General features: G+C 35.3%; 1 protein-coding gene across 4 annotated transcripts in view; it reads left to right on the top strand.

Moving 5' to 3' along the window:
- Positions 1-21516, top strand: part of LOC110459901 — an 82807-nt gene that overhangs the window by 50486 nt on the left and 10805 nt on the right. For 3 of the 4 annotated variants that reach the window (XM_021512381.1, XM_021512382.1, XM_021512380.1), the window contains exons 2-5: positions 17300-17416; positions 18554-18631; positions 19684-19806; positions 20586-21354. In XM_021512381.1, coding sequence (XP_021368056.1) covers positions 17300-17416; positions 18554-18631; positions 19684-19806; positions 20586-21354 — 1087 coding nt within the window. Of the gene's footprint in view, positions 1-6686; positions 7543-17299; positions 17417-18553; positions 18632-19683; positions 19807-20585; positions 21355-21516 lie in introns of those variants that run through there. The other variant, XM_021512383.1, reaches the window with a different exon arrangement.

A 21516-nucleotide genomic window follows, 5' to 3' on the forward strand; every position in this document is an offset into this window, starting at 1 on the left:
AGACTGCACATAGGCTGGTTATCCTGGTATCGACCGAGTACAGTACTTAACTCATGACTGAAGTAGGGACCAAATTAATCTGCACACGACTCTAGACCTGTATCGATAAAAATGAACCATAAAATCTTACAACATTTACGAGACCTGTTACCACTTGATTTCAACTTCAGTGTTATATCTTTTTAATGGTTTATTTATTAGGTAACAAAATGCATGTAAATCAGCTATTTTAGTATGTAATAAAACTCCAAATTATACCAAGTCAATAAAATGCCCGTGTATACACATACTAATGAAATTCTTATCAAGTTATATATTGTTTAACCATGACTTGAGGAACAGTTGTAATGGAAGGTTATAAATATACGTGGTTACCTGTCAATTACCAGATAATGGAGGTACACGTGGCATACTCATTACTCATTGAATATCACATACATTAATAAACCTACGGACTTTATTATTTTTTCTCGCTGTTTTAAGTTCCATACTTAAGGACATTTTTTTCTGGGATAAAGATTTTTTTTTTTTTTATTAAAATTTTATTCGAATGATTAAATTGATAAATGTAGGAAGTCCCACAATGGTATGTATGACAATTAAGTCAATGGTGAAATTCTGTATCACATATACATGTGGTGTACCTACTGTGGTATTGTTGACCTGTAGTTTACCTTCATGTATTGTTTATTGTCAGTAAACATGGACATCGCGCTGTAGTTGTTACAGGTGAAATAGCACGTACCATTAACACATAATAACCATATTAATATTTCAGTAAAGGCTGCAACAACAACACTAGTTTATCAATGCGAAGGTCCATTAACAAACAAACCCACGCTAAGCCGGCTCACCTTATCTGCTAAAAGTGTTTGATATTCTGCTCAATGGGAAATATTACCGTTTGTAAACTTTTCACAATATCGTAGACTGTTGCAATTTCGGCATTCATATTTGCTGCAAAAGTTTATAAGTTGACACCAAAAACGTTACAACGATACACTTAGATGTCCCAAAACTAATTGTATATTAAACTTAAACTGTGTAATCGATGCATTGGTATATCTTACAAAATATATCAGCTATTCTATATGGTTTATTTTAGCTTACCTGAAATATATATTTGAAATACTATTTCACAAGTAAGACGGTTTCGCTATCTGTCAGATAATTTTTTAACTTCTATTAAGACTTTGTTTAGTTTAAACATATTTTATTGCCAAGCAAATGGATTGGGCACAAGTTATCAAACTTATATTAAGCCCTTTCCTAGCAAATTACAAGCATATATTTACAATAGTACAACAAGATGGCAGAATTAATTTACATATATACACTATTTCATTTTTAAATGCTTTAATTTATAAATTGAAATTATAAGAGAGAGACAGAGACAGAAAAGGGGGGATGGGGAAGAGACAGGGGGGATAATAGTCTGTAATTATAATACATACATCCTCATCATTATTAATGTATGACATATAGTATCTTCCTCTTAGAGAGAGTGGATATTATGGTTCAATTGAGAGAGAGGGAGAGAGGGGACAAGGGGGGGGGGTTACTAGAATCTGTTAGAGTCACGAATGTATTGCTGAGTATGCATGAATATCTTTATGTTTTCCTGTTCCGAAAGAGATGTATCTCCAAATAGAAGTAGATTTAAATTAAGAGGCATGCATTCATTCAGTTCACGATAAAGCTTAATTCTTTGTTCGTTATATATATCACAGGTAAAAAAGAAATGGTGTGTGTCTTCAATAGGGAAGCCACATATACAACGTTGGTAATCAATGAGGTTAACACGAAACAGGTCACTTTTCAAAGTACTAGAACGGTTTCTTAATTTTGTATGCAAAATATTATTTTTCCTATCACCATAGAAAAAGGGGTTTGGTACAAGCGGCAAGTTTACGTCTTGAATGGCGTTTCTAAATGATGAGAACGTGGCACTACGTCGTATACTAGTAGGTAACTGGTTCCACAGTCTAACAGTAGAAGGAAAAAAGGATACGTTAGATAATTCAAGTCTGTTGTTAGGTAGGGTGTAGTTTTCAACGTTTCGAAGATTATAGTGAGAGTTATCGACAAGGGAAGGGAGTAGAGTGTTGAGATAGTTAGGGGCTATATTATTGTGGATTTTAAAAAATAATTGAAGTTTTCGACGGGATCTCCGATGGGCTAGAGAATCCCATCCAGTTTCATTGTATATAGATTGTCTACTAGTAAACGACGGTAAACCAGGGACAATACGTCCAGCTTCAAGTTGTAATTTTTCTAATTTGTCTGAATCAGTAATTGAACAACCATCCCAAAGTTCACAATAATATTCTAGAATAGGAAGTATAAATGTTCTATATATTTTGTTCAGTGTACGCCGGTTCAGGGTATATTTCAATTTACGGAGGACACTTAATTGTTTAACTACTTTTTTTACATATATTATCAATGTGATAGGTCCATTTACAGTTAGCATTGAGACTTTGTAGTTTTCTACATTGTATAAACTGTTTATTGCGCTGAACGTAAATACTGTCTGAAACGTTACATTAAGTATCACCCTGTAGATACAGATCACGCGTTGTCAATAGGAATAAATACTACACTTCTACAATATACTCACCATGTACACCGTTGTCCGCACGATCAATTTGTTTTGATCGACGACATCTTTGTTGAATTTGGTGAAGCATAGTTTAACTGGCCATCGGTATGACAATGAGGACTAGAGATGAACCACTTCTAATCTGTGTAGCCAGGGTTTCCTACCGGAAACTCTATCAGATGTCAACCTATGAGATTTAGGGATCTTCCCAGATTAAGGACTTGTTCGTTATCTCCAATACAGACCTTCATTTTTCCTGGGTTAGATTGATTTAGTGTTATGTTTTCTTGACGAATTGCCTTTGTTTTTTTGTGGTGAAACCAATGTTGTTTTGTGCGTTGACACTGCGATATATTTTGTTTTTGTGTATCGACGCTGTAGAATATTTTGTCCCGGATGTAGTGTAGTATGTCTCTGTGTAGGATGTGGTATAGATTGTTCCTATTTCTGGAGGTTCATGTTCTGGCCAATTATAATTTAAAGTGTGTATCTGTCAAATTTCGTTTTTTGTTTTATTGTTTTGTTTTTATATGTATATTCTTAATATGAAGATCGACATGTTTGTATTCGATCGTTAAGGCTCACGCAGTATTGTAGCGTATGTATCGTTGTAAGACTTAGTGCCTTGATGAGCTGACGCAGTATTTTAGCGTATGTATCGTTGTATGACTTAGTGCATTGAGGAGCTCGCGCAGTATTGTAGCGTATGTATCATTGTAAGACTTAGTGCATTGAGGAGCTAACGTAGTATTGTAGCGTATGTATCATTGTAAGACTTAGTGCATTGAGGAGCTAACGTAGTATTGTAGCGTATGTATAGTTGTAAGACTTAGTGCATTGAGGAGCTCCCGCAGTATTGTAGCGTCTGTATCGTTGTAAGACTTAGCGCATTGAGGAGCTAACACAGCATTGTAGCGTATGTATCATTGTAAGACTTAGCGCATTGAGGAGCTAACACAGTATTGTAGCGTATGTATCGTTGTTAGACTTAGTGCATTGAGGAGCTAACGTAGTATTGTAGCGTATGTATATCGTTGTAAGACTTAGTTTATTGGGTAGCTAACGCAGTATTGTAGCAGTATTGTAGCGTATGTATATCGTTGTAAGACTTAGTGCCTTGAGGAGCTCACGCACTATTGTAGCGTATGTATCGTTGTTAGACTTAGTGCATTGAGGAGCTCCCGCAGTATTGTAGCGTCTGTATCGTTGTAAGACTTAGTGCATTGAGGGGATTACGCAGTATTTCAACGTATGTATCGTTGTAAGATTAGTGCACTGGGGAGCTAACGCAGTATTGTTGCGTATGTATCGTTGTAAGGCTTAGTGTATTGAGGAGCTCACGCAGTATTGAAGCGTATGTATCGTTGTAAGACTTAGCGCATTGATGAGCTGACGCAGTATTTTAGCGTATGTATCGTTGTATGACTTAGTGCATTGAGGAGCTAACGTAGTATTGTAGCGTATGTATCGTTGTTAGACTTAGTGCATTGAGGAGCTAACGTAGTATTGTAGCGTATGTATAGTTGTAAGACTTAGTGCATTGAGGAGCTCCCGCAGTATTGTAGCGTCTGTATCGTTGTAAGACTTAGTGCCTTGAGGAGCTCACGCACTATTGTAGCGTATGTATCGTTGTACGACTTAGTGCATTGAGGAGCTCGCGCAGTATTGTAGCGTATGTACCGTTGTAAGACTTAGTTCATTGGGTACCTAACGCAGTATTGTAGCGGATGTATCGTTGTATGACTTAGTGCATTGAGGAGCTAACGTAGTATTGTAGCGTATGTATCATTGTAAGACTTAGTGCATTGAGGGGATTACGCAGTATTTCAACGTATGTATCGTTGTAAGACTTAGTTCATTGGGTAGCTAACGCAGTATTGTAGCGTATGTATCATTGTAAGACTTAGTGCATTGATGAGCTGACGCAGTATTGTAGCGTATGTATCGTTGTAAGACTTAGTGCATTGAAGAGCTAACACAGCGTTGTAGCGTATGTATCGTTGTAAGACTTAGCGCATTGAGGAGCTCACGCAGTATTTCAGCGTATGTATCGTTGTAAGACTTAGGGCATTGAGGAGCTAACACAGTATTGGAGCGTATGTATCGTTGTAAGACTTAGCGCATTGAGGAGCTCACGCAGTATTGAAGCGTATGTATCGTTGTAAGACTTAGGGCATTGAGGAGCTAACACAGTATTGTAGCGTATGTATCGTTGTAAGACTTAGTGCATTGAAGAGCTAACACAGCATTGTAGCGTATGTATCGTTGTAAGACTTAGTGCATTCAGGAGCGAACGCAGTATTGTAGCGTATGTATCGTTGTAAGACTTAGTGCATTGAAGAGCTAACACAGCATCGTAGCGTATGTATCGTTGTAAGACTAAGTGCATTGAGGAGCTAACGCAGTATTGCAGCGTATGTATCGTTGTAAGAATAAGTGCATTCAGGAGCTCACGCATTATTCTAGCGTATGTAGCGTTGTAAGACTTAGTGCATTGAGGAGATCACACAGTATTGTAGCGTATGTATCATTGTAAGACTTAGTGCATTGAGGAGATCACACAGTATTGTAGCGTATGTATCATTGTAAGACTTAGTGCATTGAGGAGCTAACGCAGTATTGTAGCGTATGTATCGTTGTAAGAATAAGTGCATTCAGGAGCTCACGCAGTATTGTAGCGTATGTATCGTTGTAAGACTTAGTGCATTGAGGAGCTAACGAAGTATTGTAGCGTATGTATCGTTGTATGACTTAGTGCATTGAGGAGCTCACGCAGAATTGTAGCGTATGTATCGTTGTAAGACTAAGTGCATTGGGGAGCTCACGCAGTATTGTAGCGTATGTATCGATGTAAGACTTAGTGCATTGAGGAGCTGACGCAGTATTGTAGCGTATGTATCGTGGTAAGACTTAGTGCATTGAGGAGCTCACGCAGAATTGTAGCGTATGTATCGTTGTAAGAATAAGTGCATTCAGGAGCTCACGCAGTTTGTAGCGTATGTATCGTTGTAAGAATAAGTGCATTCAGGAGCTCACGCAGTTTGTAGCGTATGTATCGTTGTAAGAATAAGTGCATTCAGGAGCTCACGCAGTTTGTAGCGTATGTATCGTTGTAAGAATAAGTGCATTCAGGAGCTCACGCAGTTTGTAGCGTATGTATCGTTGTAAGACTCAGTGCATTGAGGAGCTCACGCAGTATGGTAGCGTATGTATCGTTGTAAGACTAAGTGCATTGGGGAGCTCACGCAGGATTGTAGCGTATGTATCGTTGTAAGAATAAGTGCATTCAGGAGCTCACGCAGTTTGTAGCGTATGTATCGTTGTAAGAATAAGTGCATTCAGGAGCTCACGCAGTTTGTAGCGTATGTATCGTTGTAAGACTAAGTGCATTGGGGAGCTCACGCAGTATTGTAGCGTACGTATCGTTGTAAGACTTAGTGCATTGGGGAGCTCACGCAGTATTGTAGCGTACGTATCGTTGTAAGACTTAGTGCATTCAGGAGCTCACGCAGTATTGTAGCGTATGTATCGATGTAAGACTTAGTGCATTGAGGAGCTAACACAGCATTGTAGCGTATGTATCGTTGTAAGACTCAGTGCATTGAGGAGCTCACGCAGTATGGTAGCGTATGTATCGTTGTAAGACTCAGTGCATTGAGGAGCTCACGCAGTATGGTAGCGTATGTATCGTTGTAAGACTAAGTGCATTGGGGAGCTCACGCAGTATTGTAGCGTATGTATCGTTGTAAGACTTAGTGCATTGCGGTATATATGGGTTTGTTTAAATGTAATCTCGTAATGCCTTAACAAACCGTCAAGTGGATTAGCTTATCTAAACAAAACGACATTCTTACGTGTCCATTACAGCAACACTGTATTTTTCTTGTGTTTCCATGCGTCTTTGAAAGTCGTTAGGGTATTGACAACTTCGCGACTTAAGCTGTGAGAATTGATTTCTTAAGATAATAGTAGGAGTGCCCTGATTGTACACGAGGACAATGATAAGTGTTTACTGGTATGTGTAAGGCGATATTTAAACTGCTACCTTGAACTCCAAGTGCCTGTATTGTTACGATATATACTCGACATGGGATAACCTGTCGTTCCTACGTTTAATTTCTGTGGGTTTGTTGTGATCGATACAGACACGAGATCGAGACTTGCTCACTTTTTGGAGTTCTTTGTAACTTAGACACAGGGCGGGATATATATGTTCGGGGTAGAAACACACGAAGACTAGAACAAGTCAACCGTATTTTATATCTATAAAAGGATCAATGGAGGCAAAGGTAGAGAATGGTCACGCTTGAAAGACGCCGATTAAAATTAGAAAGCCGACAATTGATAAGCACATTACCATTTTAGTTAACGTCGTCGGTCAAGACTCTTTATAATAATGAACTGTTTAATTTCGCAAGACGTCGGGGTTAGACAACTGTTTGTTTAGAGGGGCTCCTGCATAGTGACAGTGTTGTGTGTGATAGCGCCTTGTGTTTTCTAAACCGAGGATGGGCAGCCAGTGCTATATCCGGACCGTGTCGAGTTTCTGGTAAAGCAGAAAAGGTCAAACAATGTATACCATCAGTTTACTTTCAATAACCACTGTGGTGTCATGGGAATTTCTAAGTAGTTTTAACATTTGTGCCTAATGAAGGATTCGGTATTAATGGCACAGTGTGTGTAAATGTTTAGCTGAAGGAACAGACGGAATTCACTTCAAAATGGAAACGGCAATGAGGAGTAACGAAAGTTCAAAAGGATTGAAGGTTTTATCATTTCTACTACTTAGGGAGTGACTGTTGTCGTAAGAAATTGGATGTTTTGATTTGTTGCCCGTTGACGACTACATTTAACTGACTAATTTACAAACCTGAGACATGGAGAGAGCAGAGAGCATGTTTTTGCTGCCTCAGCTACATGTGACAGGCTTCAAAGTTATCGTAAGTACCACAACCAAACCGCAAAACCACCGTAGAATGTGATTTTTACGGGAGATGATTATTTTGTATTTATTTTCTTTATATTTTTATTTAAGCTGATAATGTTGATCCATTTGGTGGTAGGCCAACACTCACAGATTAATAGTTATCGGTTCTAGTGGATTATCATATAAGATTTTAAGCAGTTTTAGGGTAATAAGCAATTAAACATATATAACAGAGGATAACTTAAAGCCATGTTGATATAAACTCTTCATAATGTATTATTTTGCAGCCGATGATTTTCTATCTTGGAATCCATCGGTAAATTTTTACATAGTTATTTGATGAATTTGATAGTAATATCATAAAGAATTTTATGATAATAGTGCTATTTATGAACATTAATTTAACATTTCATCTCATTCATTATTTTGGATTTCCTCTTACAAACTTTCGCCATTTAATTTCGTTCAGTAACAATTTCATACCTAAAAGCTATTTAATTACATTTGTACCATTTAAGAAAACCTCTATGTGTAAATGTAGCTTCTTTGATTCATTGTCGTCAGATTAACTCATGTAATATTGGTGTCCATCTTATACATTATACCTTTCAAGTCAATTATGTTACGTAATGAGATTAACTGGTCTTACCAAGTATGACACTTAAGTCTCGGACAAAGGACAGGCTAATTGCCTTACCTGTTCGGGTACTCACCAGTCAGAATAGAGAGATAAGTGACAGCTGTCGATCAAATTAACTTTATTGTGTTAATTGTCAATGTATCACGGTTCTACATGTTTTGGTAATCAGTTAGGAGCTAGGCATCGGACTGTACAGGTGTGTTTTTGGATACTCAAGAAATCATCCACCGACCTAGAGAAAGTTATTTTAATAAATTTATATTTGGACCATACAACATCTCCAGAATTTTTACTTTTCAAATTTTATAACAATACCCCACAAAAGTGTTGTTATAGTAATGTAAATCCACACCGTATTCTATCTTTTTCAGTCTGTTATTAATTTGACGAATTTTAGTGTAATGTAAGACCACACCGTCTTCTGTCTTTCCTACTCTATACTGTATTTATGTTAAAAAAAAATCATTACTTAAATGTGTATGGACATCTAATTAGGAAATCCGTTAATTTCAAAATAATATCATGTGATAGGTTGCTTGATTATAGCAGTCGATAACAACGTTTGGTTTAACTTTATAGTACAACACAAATTCACAAGATACGGATATTCACCAAGGATTAAAAAAGTACGAAACTAATGTAAATCTGTCTCAAATTAAAAACATATAAGTAGGAAGTTCCAGGCCAGTTCGGGAAAAGAGAAAGAAATAAGAGATAAAAGGAGGAGGAACAGAAAGTATGCTAGAAAAAGACAGAGGAACTCATGCATGCCATTTTATTAACCCCATTTACTTATATGACAGTCTAGGCACACCGCAATGAACTAAGCGGTATAAGATTATACGATTTATATTCCATTTTAGAGAAAAGATTATAATCACAGAATAATTACCCCTCATTTGGGGAAAAATTGTTATTTTCGTTTTAATACCCGACAACGTTTACCTGTTCAGTCATGACAAGCAGGTAATCTTAGGCAAATCTACGTTTTGATTAACAATTTAAATACCACCGAACAACACGTTATTTACTCTTTCATGTCTGATAAGTGTTGTGTAATGTTACTCCTTATAAAACTTGTCTGGCTTGTTTCAATTACGTGTACAAATACGGACACGCTACAGTCCCAATACCTTCTACTCATATTGGACAATAGACACACCTGCGTACATTTATTGAAATGTTATTTCACTTAATGTAAAATAATTCTCCATTCAAAAGTAAATACTGTGTTAATTGTAAAATATGTAATATAGTTTCCTGTATAACAATAAAGGATGTAAGATAATATTTTGTATCACAATTAAATAATGTAAAATACATTTTTGTATTAAGAAGAAAGGATGTAAAATACGACATTTTTCTACAAGTAATGACTTCAAATATAATCTGATACTGCAAGTGGATAATGTAATATAAAACTATGTATTACCAGTAAATGGTGTTAAACAATTTTCTGTGTTACTATTCCGAACGTTATATAATATATAATAAATAACGTAAAGTAATATTGTGTTCAACCTGCAAGTAGTTGATACAAAATTAAACAGCACGACAGGAGTATTTACATATTTCATGTGTGTTATCTAACTTCAAATTATTTTATATTTAGAAACTATTATCTGTAATTGGCTTTTTACAGTTTTAATATAGAACGACACTTTCTGTTACGCACATAAATATTAAGTTTAGATAAAAAGACTCGATAGATGTATCACACAGAAATTTTGTGATAAATTAGCGCTGAAATTAATTGTGTAAATAATTGCTTATTCATGAAAAAAAATAATCTTACCATCTATTATTAAATTTATATTTCGAATTGTCCTTATCTAACAACTCAAGTGCGAATTAATGCAAAACACGTTTATATGACATTTAGACAGAATTTGGCTATATACGTGTGGCATTATCCTCAATTGTAATTACTGTATATCCTTTGTGACATTTGAGATAAGACTCATGTGTGAAGTTTGTATATCCCTAAGTACGTACTCTCTGTAAACTTACTTTCATAAAGCATTACCTTTGTCCATCACATTACGCAACATTACGCAACAGGATTAGTGTAATATCCTTTACCTCGTGGACACTGACCACGGGTAATTGATCTAACAATTAGCGACACCTGTCACTTAAACCTCAGGTACCTTTATTGTACGTACATGTATTTAACTGTGATATGTTGTATTGTAAATCAGTTAGGTTCTAGACTCTGTACGGAACACATCGGGTTTATTTTGGACACCCCAGTATATCCCGCCGTCAAGTCAAAAGTTATCTCTTATTAAAGTTCAAAGTTAAACTTTAATCAACTCTTACGTCATCATTTCAACAAGACAAAACGTGCAGAAAAACCTTATGTTAGATGTAACATTTACGTATAGAATCACTTCTCCTCTTGGTGTGCACCTTCTTATAACACTTGTCTGGATCGTTTCGTTTAATACCTTCAACTCATATTAGACAATAGTCACACCTGTGTATTTGATGCAAAATAATATATTGTATTACAAGTACTGACTTAGATAAACAGTTTACAGGGTAGTGCAGCAGGTCTCATACACGGATCCCGATAAATGTTTCTGATATATATGATATATAAAACGTTTTAGGATAATTGTTAGAGAATATATCGATATCCCGGACATGATATAGAAATCCTACCATAATAAATACATGGTGCATTATCTGTAAACTTTTCTAAACATTTCTATTCAGATAATCAAAAAAATGGCGTCGAATATATACCATAAGTACCATTGAACTAAATTCGAAGGACATTTACATAATACTAATTTATATAATGACATGTATAACAAAGCTATTCTTTATAATGAAGCTGTTGCATAGGAATACGTAAATAGTTTTAAATTGCTAGTTGAAAACATGTCACATGTCAGAATAGTTTACAAACTGTAATTCAATATTAAATGTCGTTTAGTCTGTATTCATAGTGGGCGCGTACTGTTTAGTGTACTACTATACGTGGCTATATACACTGTCGTTAACTACCACCTGGGTTATATATGAAGTGTTTGTGCATATCAGGAATTTGTTAAAGTGTTTTGTTATATACAGGGACTCGATATTGATGATCAGTATGAAGTTACGCAATTTTAATGTAAGCATGCGTGTAAAGTTTATATACCTGTATGAAGATCTGAATTCTATTTCTCATAAAACTTGTATATGTATGGGTGAAATAGCTTCCTGTAGTCAGAATAATCCTCTTTTTGTTATAGTTACTTCTTTGAAGTTATTTGAAATGCTTTTAAGGTACACCGTACTAATTAGCTAATTGTCTTGATGATATATTACTCTAAAAGCATTTCACCACCTGGAACCTGTAGAGTTGGTATAGAGATTAACTTATCGTATTACCTTATGATATATGTCTACTCTACAAACACAGTGTATCAATATGAATGATTGTCACAAGATAGTGCGGTAATATATTACAGACAGTATATCATTATGTGTGATTATCACAAGATAGTGCGGTAATATACTACAGATAGGGTATCAATATGTGTGATTATCACAAGATAGTGCGGTAATATATTACAGACAGCGTATCAATATGTGTGATTACCACAAGATAGTGCGGTAATATGCTACAAATTGTGTATCAATATGAGTGATTACCACAAGATAGTGCGGTAATACGCTACAAATTAAGTATCAATATGAGTGATTATCACAACATAGTGCGGTAATACGCTACAAATTGTGTATCAATATGAGTGATTATCACAACATAGTGAGGTAATATGCTTCGAATTGTGTATCAATATGAGTGATTACCACAAGATAGTGCGGTAATATGCTATAAATTGTGTATCAATATGAGGGATTATCACAGGATAGTGCGGTAATATGCTACGTATTGTGTATCAATATGAGTGATTACCACAACATAGTGCGGTAATACGCTACAAATTGTGTATCAATATGAGTGATTATCACAACATAGTGAGGTAATATGCTACGAATTGTGTATCAATATGAGTGATTACCACAAGATAGTGCGGTAATATACTACAAACTGTGCATCAATTTGAGTGATTATCACAAGATAGTGAGGTAATATACTGCAGACAGCGTATTAATGTATGTGATTATCACAAGACAATAAGGCTTAGAAGGATCGGATCAACTGGCACTCGCTTCGTTTTGTAATACTACAGACGACCTTGACATTCCGCCATCAATAATTAAGTGTACGAGTATTGCTGCCTACGGAGTTGCAACATGTCGTGTGGTTCGTAACCAGTGAACATCTCGTCTCGTGATATTGTTTTTACAGGCGTCCATTAATTATGTCGTGACAAAACGTTGTTTGTATGAATGAATAATTTCTCATGCAACGTAGTAAAACATACTCAAGATGGCAAGTTGGAACGGTGACATCTGAATTACTTAATAATGCAATATTTCAATCGCATTTTAATGATTCAAAGGATCGACCAAAATCTCATCCTCATTATTGAAATAGTAAATAACATTAACGGCTACACAGGATATGATACATGGTGAAACGTTTGTTCTGTTATTGAGCAATCAAACCCGTTATATAACGTTCTCACACTAAAAGGAATTATCTTTCTGACTTAAAATTCCTTTTTTTGGATAAAACTGGCTTTTAACTTGTTCCTACTGATATATTTTTATTTGACAATGCAATGTTAACACAGTTGTCAAAACGTACTTCATTACATATGATAATAAAACATGCTTTAGTATGGATGATTAATAGCCTTCTACAATAACAATATGTAATATTCCCCTGTTGTTTACGTATGTTGTTTATAAAGTTCAGTGTCACAAATTGATTGTATGTAATCAAGTTTTCATTTTTTTTTTATATTTCCGAATGCAACACAGCCTATAGGTTAATGTATACATAGAACACAAAACATGTTTTAATTTTCAATATGGCGGAGGACAATTACATATAAGCATTTATCACATAAAAAAGAATACATACTTTAGCAATACTACTGCACGAGGGTTTTTCTTTTGGCGGTAGCATATTTTAAATAAATACCCCATCTACGTAACTTTTTTAATATTTTTTACATGACAATAATTCAATTAATTTCTACACACTGGGGCGTCGGTAGTAATATTGCTTAATGTATGTGTTTTTCAGTATAGAATAAGCAGGAAAAATAAGAATAAAATGTATCTCATCTTCTATATCATATTTGTCGCAAGCTAAACATATTCTTTGACCTCTCGGAACCCCATTATAACGTCCAGATTCGATGTTAAGGAAATGCGCCTGCATGCGATACTGACTGAACAATGTTTTGGTAATAGAAGTTAAAGGCTTTGCTAAATAGAATTGGATATTAAAAGTATCGACAAGATGCCTATATAAATAACATTTAGAAGATGTTTCGAATGCATCATGTAATTCTTGAATAAATATGTCATGCAGACGTTGAGTATACATTTCCATACAGCTTTTTTCACTTTGAACATATTGAACATCCCAGATATGATTAAAACCCATTCTATATAAATCATGTTTAACATGATGTACCCAATTAAGTTGTAACCGTAATAACCATATCACCTGTTGTTTATGAATATTGTTTGTCGTTAGTAAAATAAACACTTGTCTGACACTGACTATGCAATAATACTCATGTTGCTTACGTATATTGTAAGTAAAATAAGCACTTGTCTGATACTGACTATGTAATAATACTCATGGCTTTTTTATGTTTGTTATTTATATTCACTGTATAATATCGCCTCTTTAGTTGACTTATGTAGTTTGTTGATCGAAGGGTTTTGGTTTCTTAGCTGGAAGTTTTCCAAACGCTTAAAACATCAGATAACCTGTGTCACAGCACATCATGCAATCTGTCGGCGTTTTAGGCACAATTAATTATAAATATATTTATATGAGTTTTACGACTATGAACATAAAATTCATTTAGACACAACAAATTATTAGAATATGTAAATCATGCAGATGTTCCAGTATACATGTGTATGATGTCTTAACTTCTGTTCAAACTAGACAGCTGAAATAAAAAGTTGCATTTGTCGCAGATGTCAGAAATGTCATTTTCCTTCTATGAACTTGAATTGCATTTCTCTGCATGTCTTTGAAGTTTAATAAATAAATAACATTTGACTTTATGTGACAGCGTATGGACTAAACTCATTGCTGTCGCAGCATGGGTCATGGCTGGGCTCAAAACGTGATGCAATTGAACTTAAAACATTTAAAGCATTCGGATCATATACCGTGAAATTTAGAACATAAAACAAGAATCAAACACGTACGGGAGTAATTTTCTGGACACTTCAATAGATTGTACAACAGTTCGTCTTTTGATGAATCTGATTGAGGGACCACTTACCACACTAAGCAAACATGATAAGCTTGGGACATGAAAACATAGTTCTAGATCTTATAGCTAGAGCACAAATAAAACATGCTGCAATTTAATACTGTTGTGTCGCCGACTCCGTGCTCAAGCATAAGATGTATGTATACAGAACAGGCAAAACATTATATAAAAACAGCCACGATAGTAAACTAGTGAAATCGGTCAGTCTTTGTCCGTTGTATTACATATTGCGTAGCTACCTACTTAAATTTCTTTGGGACAATTTTTTACATTTTGGTTGTTCCTCTCCACACATTATGGTGACACGCCGTGCCCTGTACCGGCTCCATCGTGTGGATATTTGAATACCTCAAAATGTCCGCTACCCTAAACCACATTAAACCTCATGACTGCTGGCGAATACGACATTTAAAAGGCAAATTAGTCACACTGCAATGCTCAAGAAAAACATTTCCATTATACGAAGTTTTAAGCTGGATTGATTGTGGTAATCTATTTGTAAATTCCTGCTCCACCCGAATTATGTATTCTATTGCACAAGTCGTATGATAAAACGGAGAACACAGTTAACCCAGTCTGGTGCATTCTACTCATCATTTCGTGCCGTATTATATAACAGGAAGACACGCACGTGTGCCGTTTCATATGACGGTACCTGGTCCTGTATCCGTAGTTGTACGACACGAGGGGATATTAAAGCTTAGACAGGCGAAACGATCATCAATATTTTTATTCGGATTACATACCGCATTTTTAATATCATTTTTATTAGTTTGGGCGATCGATTGCTAATAAAGGATTGCCAGTATGCAGTCTGAAGTACCGGTAACGCCAATGATTTATACTCTGTGTATTCCCACTAGCTACACTGTCACCGAGGTTAAAGAACCTCGTCAGTCCTAGCATCTCTGATTCCCAGTAAATATTTCGATAAATGTGCTTATTCCTGATTAATAACATTTGTTAATTGTTTTCTCTCCAAAAGTTTTGGCTTGAAAAAAATACAAAATACTAACAATTTTACAAAACAAAACCATACACATGACAATTATTTTATTTTAACATATGCATTAGTTATCCCTTCAAGTGAACTATTTTTTGATAGATCCACTGTTGTCCCTCGAAATGAAATTAGTTTTCAGTTATAATAGTTGACAATAAAGGTTTTAAATTATCAGGATCCTGAATACCTAGATTTCACACTTAACAATAAAGAAGCACAGTGTTACAAAGGGAGATTAATATTTGGGTAGACGCAAACAGATCATTTCCCTCGTGAACTTTTATTTATAGTAATTACAAGGTATCTAAACATAGTGATTCATACTTGGGTGTATTTTTGTAGTTATTATGAATTGAGTATGTTGGTTTATGTTTCATATAACCAGACAATAGACATGTTTATATATGACAATTGACACTAGGTGTTATACCTGTAAAAATATAATGTGATATTTGCAATCTGCTCACTTATAAATATATAACCAACAGTCCCACAGTTTATGATTTGGTGTAAAATCATTGGGTGCTCGTCATTGCTTCAAAACGAAAGTGATGTAGTTTCAAGTTAAGTGTTCTTATTCTAGAAACATGTATAAATAACCATGGTTAGTCTTTATCACAATCCAAATATACATTCCTTATCTATAATTTGGATTGTTAATTTCATGGAAAAACTGTAAAAAAAATAAATAATTGTAAAGCGTCATGTTTCGTGTAAGTGTGCCAAATTTTGGTCTAAAAAAATACCAAAATTATTTAAATAAAGTTAAATAAAGGCACTTTCAATGTAAGTATAAATGTTTGGTTGAATGACATCGATAGCCATTTACAGCAGATGCCGTTAACCGTTGCAGGATCTCGAACTCCCAAACAAACTTTATGGAAACATAACAAGGTAGAACCTGGGTAGTAACTAATGACTTTTTGTTGTATAAAGTCTGTTCTATTAGCTATATGTTCTTAATGGAAATTGACTCTAAATGGACACGTCATGAAAAGGTTAAGTAGACAAGCACGTGTCGTTGTACACATAATCGAATACCTTGCCGTGCAGTAAGTACTAGTACGTGTTTTGTATTATAAGTGTTTAAAGAAAGACAATCAGGTGAGGTTTGTCATTAGTTTTACATCGCGGGTGTCAATTTCAGCGCTAATTGTTCCATTATCCTAACGAGTACCGTAAACATATACCTGATCAATAAACGAGATGTAGACAACAGTAGTGTACTAAAACATTCCTAACGAACAAGGTCAGGCTAATAGCACTTATATGTACCTTATCAACATTATAATTACACAACTGTTCGAGGTCACACGTAAACAGCGAAAGTTCATCTGTTTGTTCTCTACATAACAATGGTTTAAAAGATACCTTTGACGACTGATTGAAAGCACATACCTGCAGCATTCTGTATACTGTATACGTATACCGATATTCTTCTTAATCCAAATTAGGGTAACAGGTACATCATCTCAATGCCCTGACATTAATGGTCATATAAATTATTTGTTTTGACATAGTTAACAGTTTCATGAATCTGAATCAATTTCTTAGGTGTAGGAAATAGGAAATAAAAGTGGCAGACGTTATCTGATCAGTTTAGCTATATTGGAATGTCTGAGTGTCATTAGATTGTCAAACATGGTGAAGTATGTATTTTAATAATACATCTACTTGGACCAAGCAGTGTCATACATACAAAAATATGTAATATATTATCCATAGGCACTGACCAATGTATGTGTTCTTGCAGGCTGCTAGTGATGGCCGGAAAAAGGCAACAGTGTTTCCTCCTCTGCCAATTGAGCGGGAGCCAACCTTCCAACGGCAGCCCCGGACTTTACAGACACTCCAAGGGAACCCGGAGGAGGTAAATATAATGACCAAATAGTATAGCATCACTTTAAGTAATCCGGGGGAAGTTAATATACTGTCCGAATAGTTTATCATCACTATAAGTAATCCGAGGAAGGTTAATATAATGTTTGTTAAGTATAGCGAAGGAGATAACTTTAATGGCCGAGTAATAGTTATCATTGTGATGAATATAATAGGTACACTTAAGAAATCATCGCTGTAGTGTACATTGTAAGTCAAAAGAATGTAAGTGATAGGTACGCATGGCATCACTGCAGTACAGTAAGCCAGACCCCAGTTTTACGAACTAGGGTTTTCCAGCGTAATTTTCCTCTGCAAAAAAATGATGTAATGTTAGTAAAACTGAAGCAGACTATTACATTTACTTAACTCGTCTGCTGGATCATGTGTTTCTGTATTCTGTCGATATGAAATATTTATATTAAATTGTATCTTCTGAAAATGAAAATATTCCTGTGAGACACCAGTATATATCTCATTGGAAAATTAGATGCATTCCAACATATTCCGGTGACATCTCTATATGGTATATTATTTTAGTTATGAAGGGTTTCACAAAGGCACCGCTTCGAAATTTCAGTGTTTCTATTCCGCCTTTTCGTATTGCAGAGTTATCTGCTCTTGAGAGCAGGTATTGATTATTACGTCATTTGTTTGTGAGAGTAACGTCATAAATTTTGAGAAAACGACGTAATTTTCTCACACAAACTAATGACTTAACAATCAATACCTGCTCACAAGAGCAGATAACTCTGCAATACGAAAAGACGGAATAGATATATAAGAACACTTCACACATATACGTTTGACCTTGAGCAACATTCATGAGTCCTCAATCGCCGAAATGGTCACATGCTGTTTTAATGGCTTTCTACATCGAATTACTGAAAATTTAGATAAGTATTTACTTCGTGTTTCTATCGATTATTTTAGCAGTACACGTGACCAACACGTAGGTGTATTCCGGAGAAATAAGATGTCTGACTGTCAAAATACATCGTACTCGTTAGTTCTAGTCCAGGAATTTTGCAATTAGGATAAAATATATGTTCCTATGGATATAGAAACGTATGTAGTGAATTATTTCGACTCTTGGGGTGTTTCCTGTACAGAAGTGTTGTACTTACAGGCTGCTGAGAGTCACTGGCAGCTACAAAGCAAGAAGGTCAGCATGGACGTGGACAAACGAATCGTCAACCATCTTAGGGTAGGTCGTCACTGGTCCACTGGTTTAACAAATCACATACCAATAATATAGTTCACGTTCAAGTTCAATTTGTTTATTTAAGTGTCACATATCACAATTACATTTATGTTCATTAATACATATCAAATACTTGTACAAAATATAAATCAATTCCATTGGTACATGTAAAATACTTGCAGTTGGCTGTTTCCTAGAACTTAAAATAGTTTGTTTAACATAAAAAAAACCACCCACTTGTAATAGGGATCAATATCGACATTAGATTATTGTGAGACTACCCTTCTTATTATTATTAACATGTAGGTTGCAGTGACTCAAAGTGCGCTACCTTAGGGTTGGGGAGAGCCCTACCAGCGAAGACAGGTCGCTCTGCGCCACTGCAATCATACGATGTAATATATACTCAACCCAAATCAACGAGAAAGCTAAATATGTTGTAATAAATGGTTTGCCATATAAATATATACGAAAAACACACCGTACAATTGCAGTAGTCTCAATATAAATGATCATAGACGGTTCAATAAAAATGTCGTCCAACGTTAAAAGAAATGTAACTGTAGAATATTTATTTTGATAAACATTCAACTTCTCAAATTAACTCCATAGGTATCGTCACACTATTATTGAGTAGACAGTTAAGAAAGTATTCACAAAAGATTAGTAATCATGTTGTAAATTGGTTCATTAATAAATTCATGTTCAGGGTCCTCGAATACGTTTAGTTGACCAAGCTTCTAAAACCCAGGCAAAGATATAATGTGTTTAAGATTGATGACCAAAGCAGCAGTTTTAAATCAATGTTATAACACAAATAGTCTGCTCCGTTATCTATATTGTCTATTACTATCTCATTATTTCATTTACTTTCCATTGGTTTTATTTGAACTTTATATTAGTTCTATCATCATTTTGAAGGCTATAAGTGGTTACCAGAGTTACATTAAGACATAATAGACATCAAAATGGAAGTTTTGTTTTTATTGGACTTGTCCAGTCTAAGTTTGCGAGCATTGCTGTCTGACACACGATTTACACACCTTGTTTAACAGAGGAAGATGAACAAACGATTACAACAGAGAATGAACCCGGCCCTGGATCCGTCCGCAGACGAGTTGTCCCTTATGGAAGGCCAGGACTGGGCAAACGCAAAGAGGATGGGCAGTGTGAAGATGGTGAGTGAACCCTAAATCGATCAAAGTTTAAACACAAACTATAGGAGGTGCGACAAAGGGAGACAATAATTCGAACAAAAAAATGATTATAAATAAATACATAAATGTATTTAACCGGAGCGAAAATAAGCTCCAGAAAATGATACTTTATTATTTTCATTACTACATAAATTTAATACATACATACATTTTATGATATCCTTGTTGCCTTTTATCAATATCCGACGTTAACATATCAATCGTTAGATTTTTCAGTAGACAAATCTCAGTCTCCCTAACAGTACATATCAAAGTTGATGCGCCAATGCAGATCCTAAGTATCCGGATTAACTGTAAAGATGCGTCCTGGTGACCAATACACTACTTCACTAGGGTTCTCGACCAGTGAATCTATAATCTACTCTTAAACATTTTACAGCGTCACCATCACCTGATCTTCAGCTATATAATTTCATTATCTGTCATCAATAAACTTTCACAGCCCAAGATATCTACTGATTTTACCACATTAGCATTTTCCCGAACATGTGACGTACAGGGAAGGTGATAATCTATTTTTTTTTTTTCAAACGAACGACTTTCTAAAACTATGGAATGTATGCAATATATATGATGTTTTAAAATATGTTCATGTTGTCTGATTCATTACTTCACAAAAGAACGAATATAATTCAATATATAAATATACAGAAATTTACAGTTTTTTTTATTTGTTCTGCCATTGCGATGAAATGCTACTGATGAAGAAAGCAAAAACGTTTCGTGTTTTTATATTGCAGCCAAAGAATCATGAAAACGAACTATTCAACAAATATTCTGACACTGGTGAAAAATTAACAATGAAGCAGAGTCAACGTAAACCGTCGATTAAAAAATCGAAAGTGTTACACAATGGACAGCACAACGGTCACGTGAACGGACATGACATCAACGGTAGCCATGGTAATCATTTGCAGGACAGCATTCACAAGAGGGATGTAACTAGGAAGGAGAGTACTGACAATCAAAGTGACACGGCGACACATCGTTCAAAACGTGTGTCTTCTGTCACTATCTCTTTGGATGAAGTGTCGAAACAAAATGGTGTCGATAAAACTACAGACAAGAAAGGTATGATAGAAAATGGTGAATCAAAAGAAAATAGTGAATCAAAGGAAAATGTGAAAAGCAAAATAGACACGATAGGTAAAAAAGCTCATTCTAAATCTTCTGCAAAAGAAGGCGACCAGTCTGAGAAAAAGGCAGGAGAGGATGTAATTGATGATGAGCCATCTGATGTGGAGGAGGATGACGATGATGATGAATTGTTTGACTTAACAAGACTTAAAACACAATTAGGAGAGAGTCCCGAACCGGAAGTGATAGAAAGTTTCCGAAAACTTAGTGTTAGTCCCGTGCAAACTCCGTGCGTGTTACGACCTTTGACCCGCGCGGACTCTCAGTATGCAACGGGGGATAGAATGACAGATATTCTGAAAGGACATGTGCACCGGATGTGTCAGCCAGAGAGTACAGTCGTTCCGATTTATATCAGTTCCGGTTTTACAGGTAATGCCATATTTACGTATTTCTATACAATGGCACGATAATGATAGCATAGGAAATATTCGAAATCTTTCGAAACGTTCATTTATATACACATGGTTGTTTTTAAAAGAACTATATTGATTTCACGCCTGATGAGCAGTTCTGTATTATATCTTGTTTATG

The sequence above is a fragment of the Mizuhopecten yessoensis genome, unplaced genomic scaffold, assembly GCF_002113885.1.
Source record: "Mizuhopecten yessoensis strain PY_sf001 unplaced genomic scaffold, ASM211388v2 scaffold10275, whole genome shotgun sequence".
Classification (NCBI taxonomy): Eukaryota; Metazoa; Mollusca; class Bivalvia; order Pectinida; family Pectinidae; genus Mizuhopecten; species Mizuhopecten yessoensis.